The sequence below is a fragment of the Petaurus breviceps genome, unplaced genomic scaffold (assembly GCF_028583685.1).
Source record: "Petaurus breviceps papuanus isolate PSGF00001 unplaced genomic scaffold, PetGlider_PUasm1.0 79, whole genome shotgun sequence".
Lineage (NCBI taxonomy): Eukaryota > Metazoa > Chordata > Mammalia > Diprotodontia > Petauridae > Petaurus > Petaurus breviceps.
The window spans coordinates 15,717,903-15,739,080 of NW_027186523.1; the positions used below are offsets into that span (position 1 = coordinate 15,717,903).

General features: G+C 40.5%; 1 protein-coding gene across 2 annotated transcripts in view; it reads left to right on the plus strand.

Moving 5' to 3' along the window:
* The window catches only part of CAMK1D (calcium/calmodulin dependent protein kinase ID), a 482,788-nt gene extending 462,551 nt beyond the window's left edge, over positions 1-20,237 (plus strand). For both annotated transcript variants that reach the window (XM_069106410.1, XM_069106411.1), the window contains 3 exons: positions 6,909-6,996; positions 10,769-10,907; positions 12,432-20,237. In XM_069106410.1, coding sequence (XP_068962511.1) covers positions 6,909-6,996; positions 10,769-10,907; positions 12,432-12,550 — 346 coding nt within the window. In that variant the 3' untranslated portion in view covers positions 12,551-20,237. The remainder of the gene's footprint in view (positions 1-6,908; positions 6,997-10,768; positions 10,908-12,431) is intronic.
* The last annotated feature ends 941 nt before the right edge of the window (positions 20,238-21,178 follow it).

The following is a 21,178-nucleotide window of genomic DNA, read 5'->3' on the forward strand; positions in this document are numbered from 1 at the left end:
GGCTAACGAGGAAGGTGGGTTGGAGGAGGACCAGGAAAGACTTGAGAAGCAGCAGGCACAAAGTCCACCAGTTATGTTAAAACATCAAAATATCATAAAGAAATAATATCTACAAACTGTAAGACCAAGAGGTTAAAGCTAAAACATCTGTGAGGGAGAATGTCCAAAGTGAAATGCAAGGACATACACTCACAGCTTGAAATGGAATGCTACCGAAAGGCAAGTCCATCTAGAAACACTTGTAAAGGTGACAAATGACAATAAATATGAAATGTATCCATAAAGCTGCCCTGAGGGGTTGGTTCTGAACTTCCTCTGGCTCAATCTGATGCTTAATTCTTAAGCAAGTACTAGCTCAGTTTGAGGGCAGAAGATAGAGTGCTGGGCCTGGAGTCAGAAAGACTCCTCTTCCCAAGTTAAAATATGACCTCAGACATTTACTAGTTGTGTGACCCTGGGCAAGTTATTTAACCCCATTGGCCTCAGTTTTCTCATCTATAAAATGAGCTGGAAAAAGAAAATGGCAAACCACTTTAGTATCTTTGCCAAGAAAACTATAAATGGAGTCACAAAGAGTTAGACATGACTAAAAAATGACAGAACAATAATAAACTCAGTTTGAAATGAACACGAAGTATTTCTATATTACTGATTAATTTGAACTTCTGTGACATCTCCTGTATGTTAGCAACTCTCCAAGACTATGTAGCAGAGAAGATGCCAGCCAACATTGACAGGGGGACTCTCCTCATCTGGGAGTTCTTCATATCGATGAAATCATAGACCCAATCCCTAACTCTATGTATGTTAGCCACATAGAGAACTCATATAAAACAAGACACATGGAGTAAGAACCAGTTCCAAAGGTTTCAAATCATATTTCTGATAGACAGGTGCTGATGTTTAAAACATAAAGACAGAATTCCTCTCCAATTTCTCCTCGCCCCATCTATTTATTTTGGAGCACAAGAATCTAGCTAGTATTAGTAAGTACCCGTCCTAGTCAATCCCACAATTCTTCGCCTTTGCTGAACAATCATTTCCAAGAATGAGTTGGCCATGACAAAGTTTGATTTGGCATCTCACCCTGAGGATGTGACTTTTGAAAACAGTAAAGGAGGGAAGACTCAAATGAGTTCTCTAGAGAACAAAGGCTTACTAGAGATTCTTGGAGCATCTTGCAAATCCCTCTGTTGTTCTTGCCTTTGGTGGGCCTGGCCATCCAAACATTCTGTTTCTATTTTACTAAGTTGTTATCTGGGAAATGGAGCCAAATGAAAGTAGAGGAAGGGAAATCTGGTTAGCTGCAGTCTATTTCAGCATGCTCTTTTGCCAAGGTGCTTTCATCTTGACCTAGAAAGAGTGTTGCTGAGAGAAATGGGGAATTTTACTGAAGCATATTGCCTTTGGCGAAGCCTGAGAACTGGACTACAGCCTGATACTCCTGCAAGACTCTTGGTAGCTCAGAAAAGCTGGTACACTAACTTTTTCATCTTCCAGGGCTGATTTTTGCATATGAATAATGCCTAAATATTTCCCCTTTGCCTTCCCCAATTAGTCAATCAGATTTCCAGTGCTTTTTTTCTAACCAGAGCAGCCTAGGTCTGGAGAAATGAAGGAGGAGCTCACATACACATTTATCTTCCTACCAAGACATATGTTAAGTGTCTTGGTTGCCTCCTTCAGGAAATGTTGCTCAGGAATCATTCAGGAAGAAGCCTGTGCCATTACCCCATAGCAATACTCATACTAGTTACTGCCATAGTGTCTGACTTCTATTATATAATCATTTCTGAGAAAGAGTTGGCCATTGGCAAGTTTGAATTGGCATTCCTCTCCAAGGATGTAACATTTTAAACCACCTTCCTGTCTCCAATAGTAATGGACCTGACTCTCCACCTTTCCTTCATTATCTAACTGCAAGATCCACTTATATAATATTCATGGTATTGTAAATAACATTTTCTCCAACAACTAACTAAAATAACGGAGGATCAAGTTGTATTTAATCAAAGCAAAGGTGGGTTTGTAATGCTGGTGACTAAGAGTAGGTTTGCCTTATTTATTGCAAACTGGGGTTATGGGTTTCAGTGTGGCAGAAATACCTTTTAAAACCAGGAATTTTAAATTTTTGTAAATTATTGCACATTGAGACAAAATTACTTTCAGAATATTAGCATAATGTTCTAAAAGTCTTCCAAAATATGCATATGAAATTTCAGTTAAAAGTAATTAGACCGACAAAGATGGCATGAGCTAGCATGACAGTGTCAGTAGGGAAACCCTACTTACTGGCTGGGCCACGTTGGGCAAATTACCACCTCCTGACCTCTGTTTCTAATCTATGAATTGAGAGGGTTGGATTAGGTAGATAGCCTCTAAGTCCCTTCCAGCTCTAAATTGATGAGACTATGAAACTATGAGATATTATGATAAAGTAATGTTACTGATTCTCCTAATAAACAAATACAAACTTTCCATCCAAATCAAATATACCCTTCAAAGTAGTCACCTTCGAAGGAAATACACTTATCCCAATAATATTGCTATTGCCCAAACATTTTTAGAACACCTCTTGCAGATTTATCATTATACCCCAAAGCCCATTCTTTTGATTAGGCTCATCTTTCATCTTTGGACTAGTAGTCAAGCCTTTGCACTTGGAGGTAAAATTGATTTTTGGGAAAAGGCATTCAAAGCTAAGTCTAAATGAAGAAAATAATTGATCAACTTGGGTAATACCTTTGGATGTCAAAAATACAGATTAGATTGAAGGATGTTTGCAGAGATCTCTGTGATGGAATTGGGAAAATAGATGGGCCAGTTACGTCACAAGAACAAGATAACGCGGGACAGTCTGTGTGTTTCATTATTGTCTATTCAATATCAAGAGATGTAGAGGAAGTCATTGGGTGGAAGATGTGGATGAGAGTTGCCCAGGAAGGCCAGGCATGGAGAGATGAGGATCTGAATCATGTGAATGAGGGGTATACGTACCCGTTAAAGTATTGAAACAGCTATAAAGTCATGGAATTTACATTTCTTGTGTGATTTTTAAAGTTAATTCTGAAGGCAAATTCCAGAAACATTTTGAGGGATGGAAGTATCATTGGAAAAAAAGTATATATTTCCTAATATATCTATGCTGAATGACAGCACTTATTTCAAAGTCTTAGCCAAATGGAGTCTCAATCACAGAACTGGAAATAAATTTAGAAATCATCTAGTCTAAAACCTTCCTGCTATATAGATGAGGAATTTATGTCCTACAGAAGTAAAATGATTTGCCCAAGGTCACAGAGATAGCTAAGAGCAAATATATACATACATATATACATATATGTACATATGCACATATTTGTATGTTCCCAGATATGTGGCTTTGGGCAATTCATTATATATACATATGTGTGTTACTTTAAGGTATGAAAAGTGCTTCACATATATTATTTCATTTTATCCTCACAACAACCCTGGGAGGCAAGTGTTATTATTGTGCCCATTAGGCATAATAGGGAAACTGAGGAAGACAGGTTAAATGATTTAACCATAACTAGCAAATGTCTAAGGCTGGATTTGAAGTTAAATCTTCCTTATTTCAGGCCAGGTCTGTCACCTGGATGCTTCAATAGACTAGGAATAGGAAATAGATCTCCTGCTTTCCAGTTCAGTGTATTTTCTACTCTACCACAGTGTATTAGACAGCTAGTACAGTACAAGAATTTGGAGTCTGGGGACCTGGGGCTCGGATGCATTCTGAAGAAGCAGCGAGGTGCTTTCAAGGTTCATAGGATTCTATAAGCAGCTGATTTTTCAAGCCTAGTCCACCTTCATATGAAAGAAACAGTCCCTCCCCTCAAGGAGCTTTCATTTTATTGGATGTAAATATGTAAGAAGACCTGGCATTTTTTTCCAAGCTATTTTTTATAATTAATTTTTTAAGCTTTAAAAAAATTCATGGTCTCTTTGGGGAAGCTAGGTGGGTACAGTGTGTAGAGTGCTGGCCCTAGAGAAAGGAAGCTAGGAATTCAAATCCAGCCTCAGATACTTACTAGCTTTGTGACCCTAGGCAAGTCACTTAACCTGTCTGCCTTAAGTTCATCATCTGTAAAATAGGGATAACAATAGCCCCTACCAGCCAGGGTTGTTGTGAGGATCAGATGAGGTCATAATTGTACAGCCCAGTACCTGACGCACTTGATAAATGCTCCTTTCTTTCTTTCTATCCTTGCTTCCTTCCTTTGTAGCACTCTTTGACGTAGGTGCTCCAAGAATTATTATTTATATCTTTTTTACAAGGAAACTGAGGCTAGAAAGGGTGAGTGACTTGTCCAGGGCCACAGAGTTAGAGTTGAAGGTGGAATTCAAGTCCAAGTCTTCCTGACCCCCAGTCTAGTCATCTATGACACAATGCTTGCTTGCTGCCTTGCCTTTGGTGCCTTGTCACCCATCATCTACCTGTGGGTGTCCCCTAACATCTGTTCTGGGTCCCTTTCTGTTTTCTCTCCTTTGGTAACTCCATCAGCGCCCATGGGTTCAATTATCACTGTTATACAGATGACCCCTTCATCTGTGCCCAACTTGATCTTTCTTTTTAAGTGGATTATTCATACCTTTTCTTTTTCTTCTCTCTTTCTAGTGATTCCCTGGCCTGATAGAGCCCTTCCTCATACCAAATAAGTGTATTCAAGCAAAACAAATTAATACATTTGGCATGTCTGAAAATCCATGCTTTCTCCTGTACTTATCACCTTCTAGCTCTGTCAAGAGACAGGAGTCAGACTTTCCTACTAGTCTTCTAGAATGATAGTTGCTCGCTGCATTTTTTATCCTCTCTCTATCCTTAATATCAGATCTTTATGTTAAATATTTGCCAGGAAGATTTATTCCCCAATCAAATGTTTTTCTTCTAATTCTCGCTGTTTTGTTTGGACAGATTTTTTAATCTTATATAACAGAAATTGTGCCTTTTCATTTTTATGATCACCCCTCTATCCCTATTAGGAATTCTCCTCCCCATCCCAGTCATAATTGTACAGTTCATAATGCCTAATTGGACTTACTTCAATTTTCCTCTCCTTTTGTGATGGGACTTTTTATACTTAAGCCTCATGTATGCTATTCTCCTTCTTGAACTCCAGTCCCCTGTCCTACTGCCTGGTGTTCTGTTAGCACCTCAAACTCAACATCTCCAAAATGAAAATTTTCTTCCCCCTTCTCCAACCTTTTCCTCTTCCAAACTTTCCTATCTCTGTTGAGAGTACTACTAATTCCCTAGTAACCAGTTTTGTCATCTCAGAGTCATCCTTGATGTTTCCCTTTCCCATGCTCCTCATTTCCAGTTAGTTGCTAAGTCTTTATTCACAATATCCATCACGATGTTCTTCCTTTCCATTCATTCATACACTCGTTACCACACTAGTTCAGGCCCTCTCACTAAACTACAGTAATGACCTCCTAAGTTTTCTCTCTGCTTCTAATTTCTCACAACTTGAAATCATTTTTAATTCAGTTAACACTCATTTATTCACAGAACTTACCAAAATAATCTTCCTAAGACATAGATCTAACCATGTTAATCACCTGCTAAAAAACTTCCAGCCGTTCCCCATTACCTCTAGGGCTAAATGCAAATATTTTTTAAAATTTCAAATTAAAAAAATTAATTACAAATATTTCTACCTCTTCAAATCTGGCTCCAGTTACTTCAGCCTTCAGAGACTGAGGTCTTGAAATGAGGTTAAAAGAAAAAGGGAGAAATCTGAATCTCCCCAAATCTTTGGTTGTTAATAATCATTTCTCTCACTCGGAAGCACCAGAAACTTCCAAATCCCAAGAACTACCTCTGAAAACAGTAGTGCAAAAAAGCCTGAAGTTTGGGACAGTGCTCCCCTGCCCTGGGAACACAGTCCAACTTCAACATAAAGTTCACGGTCAAGAAGTAGACTGGGAAAATAAGCAAATAACAACAACAAGGTAATCTAAATGTAAAAACCACTATGGTGATAAGATGAAGACAAACTCAGAAGAACACAGTGATGCTACAAGAACTGCCTCAAAGGGGGGGAAAGTGAACTAGACACAAGACCAACAAAAATTCCTAGAAGAGTTAAAAATTATATTAAGAATCTAATAAGGTTGGTAGAGGAAAAATTGGGAAAAGAAATTAGGTCAATGCAAGAAAATTATGAAAAGACAACTGACAGCTTGGTTTTTTAAAAAGGAACCAAAATATTGAAGAAAATAACACCTTAAAAAATAAAAATGACCAAATGGTAAAAGAGGTTTTCAAGCCTAGTCCATCTTCATATGAGGGGATATCCATCAGCTGGGGAATGACTGAACAAGTTGTGGTATATGATTGTGATAGAATACTATTGTACCTGTAAGAAGTGGTAAGTAGGATGGTTTCAGAAAAACCTGGGAAGACATATGAACTAATACAAAATGGAATGAGCAGAACCAGGGGAACATAGTACCGTAATAGCAATATGGTAACAATGATCAACCATGAAAGATTTAGCTACTCTGATCACAATGATCCAAGATAATGCCCAAGGACCCATGATAAAAAATGCTGTCCACCTCCAGAGAGAGAACTGATGAACTCTGAGTGCAGATTGAAGAATACTTTTTAAATTTTCTTTATATTTCTTGCTTTGTTTTTTTGCCACATGACTAATATGAAAATGAAAAAAATAAAACTAAAAACATCCTGCAAAGAAAAAAAAGGAGCAGCATGAGAGAGATGACTCAGTGACCAAGAAACAGGTTGTCCCCTCCACTTCCCCAGTCAAATTTGAGAAAGGGAGGGAATGTGAGGCATGCGTGGGAGATAGAGCAAGGTTGGGATACAGGATTAGTCCTGTCAGAGCAAACATTTCTAAAGGAGCACTTTTCTATTTCAGGATTGCTGGTGATACAGCCCTCTGCAAAAACATCCATGAATCAGTCAGTGCCCAGATTCGGAAGAACTTTGCAAAAAGTAAATGGAGAGTAAGTCATAATTTTTTTTTCCTCATTGGCATAAATTAGGAATTAATAGAATCATTCACTAAGTGTATCTTGAAAGAGAGAATGAATGAACACATAAACTTTGGAAACAAAATTCCATTAATTTTTTGTATGCTTTAATTCTGAATTAATAGATTCACAGAATGTTATTCTGGACAGGACTTTAGAGATCACCTGCTGTTTGACTGATGAAGATATTGAGTGTCTTCGCCCCATCAATTGACTTACTCATTATCACAGTTAGTTGTTGACTAAGCCTGGATAGGAAACCTGGTTCCCCTTTTATTATGTCTCAATGCCTCTTTCTCAGTCTTTAATGTATTTCATCACCTTGCATAAAACCTATTTTGTATATAAGTGGAGCTTTCTTATTTGAAGAAGAAATGAACAAAATAATTTAGATAAAAAATCAATATCTTTCCAGTGCTCCAGAACTTTACTCAAGTGATCCCTAATTTCAAGAGATAATAATAAAATCCCATATTTGCATTCCACATTTCCTTTGAAATGATGAGATAAGTGGTTAAAGTATTTTTATCCCCATTTTACACATAAGGCACATTGAGATTTTGAGAGGTGAGTGACTTTCCCAAGATTCCACAATTAGTCTTTCTGAAGCAGAATTCTATCCCAAGTCTCTAAGTCTATTGTTTTGTCCACTAAATTTTAGGGCTTCTCTACAAGAAATAAATTAGATGAGAGTCTTGAGGAAATAAATAGCAAGGTCCAAAAGGGGTGAATAATTTATTTCAACCATTTCCCCTTGGGAAAACATCTAGCCACTTCTCAGATTTTCAGAGATTGATGTGAGAATGATCCTAGGCCCTGACCTGTTCTCTTTCTTTTGCCATCTACTGTTTAAGGGTATCATGATATGCATTTGTATTTCCATCATAGGGGAAGAAGGGATTGGGAAAAGAGTAGAGAAAGCCTAAATCAGTCACCTGGAGTTACAGTCACTTGTGAGCATTTCTAGTAAAAGGATTCATGGATAATTGAAAAGCTTGAGGTTTTATGATTATCAAGTAGTTACCTAAGCTTATTCTGTCGTGTGTTTAAAGAAATGTGATTAAATAAATGACCATATTAAGAATATTTAAGTCAAAGAAGGTTGGGGGGTAAGGGTAGAGGATATGCCTAGTTTCCTCCAAGATGGAGCTTTTTATATGATGCCTTCCCTAACCTCTAGCTGCTAGTGCCTTCCTGCCTCCAAAAAAAGCCCCCCAAAACTTTGTATTTATTTTTTACATAGTTGTATTTATAGTATGTTTGTGTGGATGCATAGATAGATACAGCTGTCAAAATGCTCTCCTTCCCCCACTCTGACCACTGACCAACTTGTTTAGTCATTTTTCAGTCATGTCCATATCATGACTCCATTTGGGATTTTCTTTTGCAAAGATCCTGGAGTAGTTTGCCATTTCCTTCTCCAGCTCATTTTACAAATGAGGAAATTGAGGCAAACAGGGTAAAGTGACCTGCCCAGGATCACACAGCTAGGAAGTGTCTGAGGCCAGATTTGAACTAAGGAAGATGAGTCTTCCTGACTCCTGGTCCAGCACTCTATCTACTGCACCGCCCAGCTGTCCCAGCTTCCTTTGAGTCCCAACTAAAATCCCACCTTCTGCAGAGTCTTTCCTAGCCCCTCTTAACTCCAGTGCTTTCTCTCTTTTAATTATTCCCTATTTATCTCATATGCAGTTTTCTTTGTATATAGTTGTTATATTTATAGTTGTATACCCCCAACAGATTGTAAGCTCCCTGAGGGCAGGGGCTTTTTGCCTCTTGTATCCCCAGCACTTAGCATAATGCCTGGTGCATAATTAACACTTAATAAATGTTTATTGAATCATTTTTTTTAAAATAGGCATACATTTCTCTTCATATACTGAAAACTCCTTGAGATCAGCAATAGCTCACTTTTGCCTTTGTAACCTAGCTCAATGCCTGACACAGAGTAAGTGTGCAATAAATGTTTAGCAATTTGTTTGTTGATTGAGAGAAAGAAAGCAGCTTTCAGATGAGCCAGTGGTTGTCGTGTACAAGTGATTAGGCTTACTCCATGTGGTTCCAGAGGAAAGAACTTGTGAGTGGAACTTGCAGAGCTATCAATTTGAACACAGTCTGAGAAAGAACTTTAAAAGTTAAGAGTTGTCACCTTTGAGGATGTAAGATTCCCATCACTAATGGTATTCAAGCAAAGACTGGACAGCCACTTGCCAGAGTGTGTTATATTATGCTGGGGTCCCTACAATAGTCAGAGAATACTTTGGATGGGTCCTGAGACCCGGCAACATGATTGTGCAAGTTAATACACTAGAGTGGTTGGTGAGCTTATGTAGCTATATAAGCCACGATCTCAATATGCTTTGGTAATGTACCTATATAATGAGCTAACCGTTTGGTGCAAGCATTCTTTCCACTGGCAGATCTTTGTCTCTCCATGATTTAGTAATGGTCTCTGGGAATTCTACTCTGCAGCCATCTTGTTGATGTACTTCTTCAGACTTACACAGACTGGTTCTTGGGTAACAAATGGGCCATCTACCACGAGGCTTATCCTTGGAGCTTTTCTAACTTGATACCAGAGGCAGCTAAGTGGTACAGTGGCTAGAGTGTCAGGTCTCAAGTCAGGAACACCTGAGTCTAAATCTGGCCTCAGACACTTACTAGTTGTGTGACCCTGGACAAGTCACTTAACTCTGTTTGCCTCGGTTCCTCATCTGTTAAATAAACTGGAGAAAGAAACGGCAAATCACTCCAGTATCTTTGCCAAGAAAATCCTAAATGGGTCATGAAGAGTCACATGTGACTGAAACAACTGAAAAAATAAGGACCTTCCAGAGCCCATACCCCAAATGTCCCATCTTTAATAGCCCAGGGTCATCTCTAGATATTCTGAGGCAGCAGAGTAGTATGTTAGTGCAAGATGGTATCTACAATGGAAAACAAAAACTATTTTAAAAACATGAACCTTGGGATGGCTAGGTGGCTCAGTGAATAGAGCACTGGCCCTGGAGTCAGGAGGACTTGAGTTCAAATCCAACCTCAGACACTTAACAGTTACTAGCCGTGTGACCTTGGACAAGTCACTTAACCCTAATTACCCTGCCTTGCCCCCCCTCCAAAAAGCAAAAAACAAAAGTAATGAACCTTAAAGATATGATAATAACTTGCTTTGAATATGTCATTTACTTAAATTCTTAACTCACTTTTATGAAGAGGTAGTACAGGTCTCCATCACTGAAGGGACCAGGTTAGATCAACATCTGTTAGACATATCACAGAAGGATTTCTATAGCAAGAAGGAGTTGGGGAGAGGATCTCAAAGGTGCCTTCCATGTTTAAGATTCTCTGACTCTAATTAGTTGACACCCAACAACACCTAAGATGTTGTGTATATGGAATGTCTCTTCAGTAAAAACACCCTCTAAAGACCGGTTTACATTTAAGCCCAGTGCCTGACCCAGAGGGGCTTAATCACTGTTTCTTGACTTCACTTGAAACCAGACGAAATGGTTGCTTTTCATCCTGACAGACTCTTATGGGAATGGCTTTTGTTGAAGAATCAATCAATGTTTCACCCCCATAAGCTTCCCTCCTAAAATATAAGAACATTTTGACTTCTGAGAACTCTGAAATTCTTGCGATGACTAGTGAAATAAAAGGACCTGTGCCTTTTCCAATTAACGTGGCTGTTCTTTTTGTTTTTGGTTTTTTCCCTCCTTTTTTCCTCTCTTCTTCTAAATCCCAGCAAGCATTCAATGCCACTGCGGTTGTGAGGCATATGAGGAAACTGCATCTCGGCAGCAGCCTGGACAGTTCAAACGCAAGTGTGACAAGCAACCTCAGTCTGGCCAGCCAGCTCCCTGACGGGACAACCCGAAAAGATTGTGAGTATGGAGCAAGAGAAGATTCAGCCGCCAGATGCAGGGATGTTCTGGTGGGGAGGGACTCCTAGTCAGCAGTCACTTCCAAGAACTCTGAGCTTACTTGTCTCTCTTCAGCTTTTAAATTAATCAAAACAAATGTGATTCATGCAGTATCTCTTTTTCTTTATTTTATTAGCTAACGTGCAAGTGTCTCTCTCTCTACACACACACACACACACACACACACACACACACACACATACACACACACGTGTGCTACTCCCAATTTATGAATGTATTTTACTTTAAATCTGCTGATTGGAACTCAAAATGCTTCATTTTCCCATAGGAAGAGTATAAGTAACGGTTAGATTTCCAGTGTAGACCACAAAAACCTAGTTAAACCTCAAATATAGCAGAACTAATACTAATAATAACCCTGGTCTTCAAGCCTTTGCATAGCTCTGAGCCCTTATGCATGGCAATTTCTAAATTAGAGGCTTGCCTTATTAAATAGCTACAAAAGCTAGAGCATGCCACTCGTGGGCTCTTGGTGTCTGCCATTCAGTGGTATGAGGACCAGGCCTGCCACCGTGCTCCTTGGCTTCTCGAGTCCAATCTCGTTATCCAGTTTGTCCACTAAAGTCTAGCAAGGGATGACTCAGTTACTTAAATAAACTACTCCACTGCGTGGGGTCTTCAAACACACCAGCTCCATGTAGCTGAAGGGACACATGAGAAGGTGTAACTTAGAGGAGAGTCAGTCTCAATCGGGAAGGCCTGCGTTCAAGTCTTGCCCCTCTAGCTCCCTGACTGTGTGACCCACCTCTTCACGTCCTAAACAACTTTCTAAGACTCTCAGGGACAGAAAAGGTGCTGGTCTGCACTGGTAGAGGGACTTTCTTTGTGGGGAGTGCCTCACATTGGTGCAATCACAAGTTGGGGGGTGGGGGGAAGTCCCATGTAGTACTTGCTATCATTCATTTAGCTTAGCTCAGGTTGAAAGTTCTAAAAAAGATCTGTTCCGTGTGTTCCCTGCCAGGGCTGCTTCTGCTCTCCAGTCCCAGGCCAAATCACTGCCTTAGCTCCTCCTTTGATCTCTAAAGAAATGAAGTCCTTGCCAGGGCAGGCCCTTCTGGCTTCCAGTAGCAAGCAGAGCTACTTTCCTTATCAATCTGATGGAACTTTCCCCAGTTTCTTCTAGGAACCTTCAATCCTTCCCAGCAGCACCTAAAGTTTTGGCACCGATGTCTAACTAATTAGGTCCCAGTTTGTCCATCTGTAAAAGGAGCAGGCTGAACTCTGTTGCTCCTTCCAATTCTAATCTATGCACCATGAACTCTTCTAATTAACCATCCCAGGATTCCATCCATGTAGAGGGGGCCAGAGGTGGGAGCCTTACAAAAATTCCAACGGAAGACTTGAGGTTCTGGGACCCGTCTTGTTGTTGGGTTCCACATTCATGTTCATTTCTCTTGGAATAAATCTAGTTGCAGCACAGTTGTTGTTAACATTGTTCATTGTCTTTTCTGGCTTCTCTTCCAGGCCTGGCATCCTCCACACTCTGTAGTTTTATTTCCTCCTCTTCGGGTGTCTCTGCAGTAGGGTCTGAGCGGAGACCGAGGCCAACCACTGTGACCACAGTCCACACTGGCAGCAAGTGACTGTCCCCGGAGGTGGAGGCTGGGCTGGTGGGGGAGAGTGAAGAGCTAGGAAAGAAGGCCCCACCAGTGGCCAGCAGGACGTGATCTCACCGGAGTGATTTCACCTTGCATGGTGCCCCTTCCTGCACAGGACTGGAAGACAGAAGCTTTTTTTATGGCCATATTTTATACTGCAATTCTGAAGTGTTCATTTCTCACGAACTTTACAGACTCAAGGGGAGCCAATTTAACTGGTTGGATCTGGTGCTGTATATATGAGTCTAGAGATGCCCTACCTGAATGGACCTTCGCATTCCTCACCCCCATTCCCCAGTCATTTACTCTCTTCTCAGTGTAGGTAACAGTATATGTTGTATTTTTTCATTAATGGGAAAAAAACAAGGTTTCAACTGGATTATTTAAATATTGGTAACTTTTGTGCATTAGGTATTTCTTTTCTTTTTAAGAGGTATTTCCTTTTAAATCTATACTTCTTCAGTCACATAAAGCTCTTTAGTAAGTAGAGATTTCCATCATCCCCACCTACAGATTGTTTTTCATTCCAAGGGGATTGAAAATTATTTTCTAAAGATCTACTAAAATAGGATAGAGGATCTGTCTCCCAATATAATTGTTCACTTGGCTTCGATTACTCCTTTTTAGTATCTCCCTTCTTAGGAGGGGCAGCTCACTGCACAAGACAGCCCAGCCATTCAGCATTTGGGATCATTCTCTCCTGAAAAGGCTTTCCTAGAAGTTACTGCCTGTCATGACCCTTTCCACACCAGCCATCCCAGAACACTCAACAAACAAATCCAGAAACCATAGCCATGGCATGATTTAGGTCCTACAGAACACAGTCTATTCCCCAGAGGCCTGAAACTTCAATTTCCATGCCAGCGAGGACAGGGCTGCCCTTCTATACCAGACCTGAGCTCTGGAGTTCAGGAAGGAAGCCTGGTTTTCTGGAGAAAAGAGCCCTTCCTCTGGGGATGACCTACAGAGCTGGTATTGCCATGGCTACTTCACAGTATAAACTTGCTATGGTTGACATGCTCATACATTGATGTTTTTGAAAAGCCTTCCTCACACAAGAAACCTACCACAATCTTATTGTTAAATTCTACTGCCCACACACAGCTATCTTTCTCAGAAGAGGGGTGACATTTAAAAATTCTGCCCTCTTTCTTAAAGCTATGCAGATTTAAAATCTCTCTTTCAACTTTTTGGAAAAAGATTTTTCATTATCAATTGAAAATCCCTCCTTCCCCCAACTCATAAAAGTTGCTATTCCAGCTCTCCAACCTATTCCCATCTGGATTGGTGGGGAGAATCAAGGGAGAGTTCATTTCACTGGCCACATTTAGTGGAAAAAGACAAGTGACAGTATCCATATTGATTTAGTGAGTTGCAGCTGGCGCTTTTAGGCCAGTCACGGAATTTGTAGAATTAGAAGAACCAAAGACCCATCTATAGGTATACACCACTAGCAAGTGCAGAGTAAAAAGGGTGAATTTGTTCTTCAGATAGACTTTATAGATGCTGTTTAAAGGAAGTGTGAGATAGACAGGTGGTTCAGAATGCTGACTTTGCACAGGATGGCATCCTGAGCACAGAACACCAGAGTTGGCATCTGGCCATTCAGAGCATCCAATAAGATGCACCAGATGTCAGTGAAAGGCACCAGAGTTCAACCATACACCTATTTCCCTAGGAATAAACTGTCCTGGCCTTTGCCCTTCTGCCCTCCTCCTATAGAAAGATAATCTTTAAGAAGTCAATTGAATTCGGAAAATCCTCAAATGCCTTTGTACAATTAGGTTTCCTTAGGTTATATCCCCCTCATCTCCCTACCTTTGTCAGTCTCCAAACAAATACAATTTGTTACATTTGCCACAGTGTTGGCCCTGGGTCTTTGAAGATGGCGCTACTGACAGGGAAATACTCGTGCAAGGCAGCATGACTAGAAAGACAGGCTAGGGCAGACCCTTTAGCGACGATGGCTGTTGCTGCTGCTTTCATTCCCATCGTGCCCTGAACTGCATGGTAAAAAGAAAGCAAGTTGTCTTTTGAAGATTGATCATGTTTGCAAAGTCAGGAAATATATTAGCTTGGATATTTTTTCAGAAAAGTGTCATGTGGGTTGGAAAGACGCTAGTAGTTGTGTGCAGCAGCTGTGTCCATACAGTTTCCAACTTCAGAAGGAGAATGATCTTAGTATAATAGACAGTATTCAAGAAAAGTCCAGTGTTTCACCATGAAATGAATAGTCTTCACCTGCATGACTAATGGGGAACATTAAAGCTTATGCAATTCATGATCGCAAAATGACAAATGATCCTTGGCGAGGGGTCCTTAGTCTGGTACCATAGCGCATGCTTAAAAAGAAAACACAGCCTTGTGGGCTGTGGGTAAGCATCTGCATTTATAAAGGAAATTTGAAAGCTATATTCTGAAAGTTACCCGTGATAACAAAGACTTTTCTTTTTCTGGAGGAAATTTATGAGATGCATGTTATACAAAGGGCGCATGCAATTAATCTGAAATAACTACATGGTTGGAAGATTCCAAACAGCTAGAAAGCTTTAAAAAAAGAAATCTCATCTATGGGTATGCGCTTTAATTTGGATCATTTCTCTGGCATTGTGCAGGGCTATGGTAACACCTCTCTGTCTCACATCAGTGCTACTATAGCAAGAGTCCAGGTGGACCAATTAAGCATCTTTTTTATGTAAAATATGACAATGAGGATTGGGTTTGGTATCTCCCTACCTTGTACATAGAATAGGATGATATTTCCACTACATTTTATGCCTTGAGAGGGTATGTGGAATATTAAGCCTCTCAAAGCTGGTAAAAGAAAAATGACTGGTTGTCCTTGAACAGTGAATGGAAAAGAATTTGTTAAGCACTTCAAATGTGTGAGGCTCCACATTGGGTGCTGAGGGGACATTGGCAGGATCTTCCTTGTTATTACAAAATGGGAAAAGTAAGGATTTTGCTAGGGATAGTCAACCTAGAGAATACTTGGGTGTGTTGGCAGGATTTACGTGTGCAAAGGGTTGTCTTACAGGGGCAGGAGACATTTCTATGGCCCCATGAGGTCCAAACTAGGAGGAATGGGTGGAATTTGTAGAGATGAAGATTTAAGATCAGTGTTAGGAAAAAATGCCTAGCAGTCAGAGTGGCCCCAAGGTGGAATATGCCACCTCCAGAAGCAGTCTGTTAATTAACTTGGGCTTATTAACTGCTTACTGTGTGCGATGGGGATAGAAAAGCAAAAATAAGTTCTTGTCCCCAAGGAGTTTATATTCTAGTGTGAAGCAGAATGTAAGTACCCAGGGACATACAAGACATACAGATTAGGTAGAAGGCAATCTGAAAGGGAAAGGTGCTTCCCAAGGCTGGAAACCATCAAGCAAAGGCTCAGTAGCCACTTGTCAAGGGATGGGTAATGGTGATTCCTGTTGAGGACTGGTTTGAACTAGGTCTCTCACAATTTCATGAGTCTGTGATTCTATTTTTACTTTGGCTTGGATGGAAAGGGATTCCATTTTGGAGGCATGGTTTTTTTTTCGGTATCCTGTTTGTAAAACAATGGGTTTATAATTACAGCTGAAGACAGTCCAGTTTGAGCAAAGCAAAAAGATGAGGGAAAGATGGCGCATGATCATGGGCTTCAAAGAAACCCAGCTCACATCTTCACAGGCCCAAGGTCCACATTAGGCCCTTTTAGCTCTGTACAGCAAGCATCTTCTCTGCCTCTTCTTTTACCTTGCCTCAGTCCTTCCCTTCCCCAAAACTAGAGCAAATATTTTGAATTGATGTCTAAATATCTTAACCTGGTTGTTTCTACTGCTCCCCTGCCCACCTACCTCCCATCCTTCTCTAGCAGACTTGACCATTATCTTCCCTGAAACACAAACAAAGGTTCTGTCCTGACTGCCCTTCAGTACTAACTGAGGAAGAGAGAAAGGCAAGCTCCTGGGTTACCATTGCGGTTTCTCATCCCAGAGCAGCCCTTTTCTTACTATTGCACTCTCTAGGCTGTCCCCCCTGCCACCTCTCCACTGGAGAACCACCTTCTCTCCCTCCCAGATGTCAAGTGGATTGGAATCCTGGTCATTAGCTTTGGTAGGGGCAGATGGAAAGAGAATGATATAGCACCAATGGAAAACATGTAACTTTGAAAGGCCCTTGAGAACTGACTTTGGAGCTCTGCCTAGGTAGGGAGTGGTTTCTTTGCCATTCTGGTTCTATAAGTGAAGAGACAGATTGAGGATAGCCTTTTTATTTCATGCCGTGACCCTGGGCAAGTCACTTAACCTCTGTCTGCCTCAGTTTCCTCATCTGTAAAATGGGGACAATAATAGCACCTACCTCCCAGGGTTGTTGTGAGGATAAAATGAGATAATATTTGTAAAGTGCTTTGTAAACCACAAGGCGCTATACACATTCTAGTTAGTGTTACTGTTGTTATTAGATGACACTGAATTTCTCACCCTCCAAATTTCCCCATTTTAATATAAGAGGGAAGAAGAGCTTTCCTTAGACTTTTTTCCACTAAAGTGGACATGCATATGGAGGGAAAATAAGTCACCCCAACATTTGTAAGTGGTTCAGGTCACCTGGTACATTCCCTCTGCCAGGACATCCACAGTGCCTCTCAATACAAACATTTTTACAGACCCAGAGGATTCTGTTAGTAATTTTAGTGGCAGAGATAAGGAAGGGCCCTCCTTCCCCAATGTCTGGATATTCAGTAGGGTGAAATGAGAATTCTCTTGAATAAATAGATGAGTTTTTAAGTGTTCTAGTAAGCAGCTGGTTAAGAAGGGGGCTGATTAAGCAGCTGGTTAAGAAGGGGGCTGATGTAGGGATCTAAGACCTAGCCTCTGCTTTCTGATCTAACCTGTAATTTTTGGCCCTGCCCACTTTCTGCATTGGAAAGCCATCGCTGAACACCCTGTGTGATACTAGGTTAAGTGTTAACAGGAAAGGCTCTCCTTCCAGGGAAACTCTATGAACCCCAAGGGTATAAGGGCCCTGATAGAGGGGGCAGGGAAGAAGAAGACCCAGAGATCATGTCTCTAAGAAGACCTTGGATTCTCTAATCTTTGACCAGATTGAATGTTTCAAAAGTTAAGTAGCCCAATCTCATTTAGGATTTACTTAAGATTTGACAAAGGCTTTGACCTTTGTTGAGGAATGAGTTGAGTGAAATGATAGATTGAATTGTCCAAAAACAATACTAAAGACCAAGACCTTCCATGAAGAGCCAATTGATTGAAACAATAAGAAAGCTCTATCACCACAAGACAAATTAATTTAGTCATATTGTACTTGTTATGAAGGGCACTGTGGTTCAGCTGGCCTTGCAGATGGTTCTACAAAATATCCCATTAAATGAATTTATACTGAAATTCTTTTCTTGATATTTTAATGCAATAGAATTAGAATTATTCCCCATACCTTAACTTCTGAATGGGGTTTTCAGCTCTAAATACTCAGCCTTTATGTCATTTATCCTATACTCCCCCGAGAGAAAGAAGGATTACAGGGATGTTTTGTTTGGCTCTGTATGTGGTGTCCCAAAAGTCTTTGTGTGTCTTTAAGCTTTGATAGCTTTAACTTGCACTAAGACTTTTGGGACACTCAGTACCAGTAAGAAGGCCAAGGGCAGTTCAGCTGTTCTTTCCTAGTGTTTTCAGAATCACAAAGAGGAAGGACAGAAAGAGATCTCCAGGGTCAAATAAATTGCTGCTGAAGAACAAAATGGGTGTCCTCCCATTTGACCCATGTGTGTGGAACTGTGCTGCATGTCACTTTTAAACTGTACATCCTCGTCTTTTTTCCCACCTCCATCCCTGCAGAGGTGGCCTTTCCTTTAAACACATTCCAGACCAAGCACTGTTCCATCTGTCTTTGGGGGAGGGATAGAGAGCATATAGATGCCTGTATGTCACCAGTAATTGTTTGTGGATGCCTTGCCCCGAATGGAGAGCTAAATGCATAGCTGGTATTAGCAGGAAATTTTCCAATCTTTTGATTGTCATGATTGAAAACACTGAACTGCAAAGATCCAATATTTGGAGAAACAATTCTGGGGTAGAGAGGAGGGGAAGAGCTAGAAAACAATTTTCCCCTTCCAGAAAATTCCATGCCATCTAGCATGGACTTCGTCATAGGCTGCAAGCACTTCTGTATGTCTGTCAAGGAGGATGAGGAAAAGGCAGAATGAGGAGCCCATGTGTAAACCATCCTGTCCTTGTGATGCCAGCACATCTCAATTCACAACCCAGTCACCTGCAAACACAGCATCTCAATATGCACCAATCTGTTTGGACACACTATGAAGTCCACCATGCATGCCGAACAAGGCTCGATCTTTCTTATGCTCTATATAATAGCTAGCTCCAATGCTAACCCAGCAAGTCATTCTGTCCATATTCTATTCCTTCCCTCCTCTCTGCACCAGGAGCAGTTCTTCTGGTCAAGTTTTTTTTTTTTTTTGGGGGGGGGGGACACTCTGCTTTCGGCAAACCCAAGGAGCCCTATCTTTGGAAGCCAAACCCTCAGCATGTGGCTGCTAAATCTGGTCTTCTAGACTCAGCAAAATGTGGAATGGCTTCAGTTCCTGTATCTTTCTACACCGAAGGGATGAACTCTGTTACAATGACCCTTTGTAATCCCTATTGCCGCTTCTGTATTTGCCATAAAACAAGTTTTTAATCTTTTTGTCTCCGGGGAACTTTGCACATTATTGTATCTTCTGATTGCTTTTTGTGTTATTTTACTTAAGGGTGATTTTATTTTCTTCTGGGACAGGAAATAATGATTGTGTAGGGAGAAGTTTGGGACCCTGGTCATAGACATACAGGACTGCCATTGTCTAAAAGTTCCAAATGTAAATTGTGTATCAACAGTAAGGATGGTTGTCATTTCCTCCCCTGCCCCTTCCTGTCTACCCCACACCTCTGGCAACGCAGCAGAGTCCAAGGCATGGTGCTAGCCCAGATAAGGATGGCCATCTTGGTTTGGGAATTAGTCAAAGGAAAAGAAAAATGCTGTTAGTGTTTGCTGCCTACAGGCCTTGGGCTTGATGGCAGAATTCATCAGAGCTTTCACACAAAAGACACTTGATTTTGTCTGGTAATTGGTCCAGAAATGACAAATTGTTTGTTCTTGAGAGCAGACACAGTGACATTGTGGTAGCCTCTTCACTGTGGGTCCCAGAGGCCAGGGTTTCAGAAAGGCATTGTTTCCTTTTTCAGTGTTCTAGTCGAGAGACATACGACGTACATTCTGTCCAGAGTCAAATTTGCAATAATTTCCAAATTGGCATCTGTTGCTACAGTGCGTAATGTAACTGGCCCTCTCTCTCTTCCCCTAAATGCAAGCATGTTTTCTAAAAGCTTACAATTTTGAATTCAGGAATGTCCATGTGCCTATTATTATCAGGCTTGTGATTGGTTCAATTTTTGCTTGTCCAAAAGAAGGGAAATTGTGTATTTACTCCATGCATGTAATAAACACTGCAAAAAGTTTAACCTACATAGGTTTGCGAAACTGCAAAATTGTTCATGGGGCTATGTAGCAAATGATTCTCTGCCTTGACAATCATGTATACATATCAAAATTTCTATCATAATGATAAAGGGATTGACAACTTCTTGTTTTCCTCCAATAAAGATAATTAAATCACCAACAGATGACGTGGTTTGTAACAAAGAACAGAATAAGTATGTTTCTGCCTCATGTCCAGCTTCTGACAGTCTGTCTTCCTTTTCCCCAGTTCTTGGTTTAGGGGAATAATTTACTTTGAAATATGCTTGGAACACAAGGAGATTAAAAAAAAATCTTTTATTACCACTTGAATAAGGTATAAAGTCTTAAAAGGATGGATTTCAAATTATTTTCCTAATACACGTAATATGACCACTTTATTCTCCTACTCAAAAAGCCTCAGTGGACCCTGTTACCTATAGGATAAAATGTGAACTCTTTAACCTGGCATTTTAGGTTTTTTATATGCTGACTAGGGGGTAGTTATTCATACCCATTCTGCTGCCATGGGTAGAGTGCTGGGCCTGGAGTTAGAAAGACTCCTCTCCCTGATTTTGAATTTGGCCTCAAGACATGTCCTAGCGGTGTGACCCTGGGCAAGTCACTTAACCTGGTGTTCCTCATTTGTTAAGTGAGCTGGAGAAGGAAATGGCAAACCACTCTAGTGTCTTTACCAAGAAAATCCCAACTGAACAACAATTGATATTCTGGCTCCAACTTTGTAGCATTTTACTCTACTCATCCCCTTACACATTTTAACTTAATTCTGTTAAGGACACAGCCTGTTACAAGGGAAAGAGCACTAGATTTTGAGTCAGAGAAATGAATTCTGCTTTTGAATTCACTTTGCTAATCTTTGAGACTGTTCAAGTCACTTAATATCTCTGTGTCCCAATATCTCTCATCTGTAAAATAAGGTGGTTGAGAGAGATGGCCTCTGGAGTACCTGCCAGATCTAAATATATGCTCTGATGATTCTTTAATTTAACTAGCAATTACTAAGTGTCTATCATGTTTAAAACCCTGAACTGCCTATTATGGGTACAATGGGGGAAAGGCTCTTGACCTCAAAGAGCCAACAAG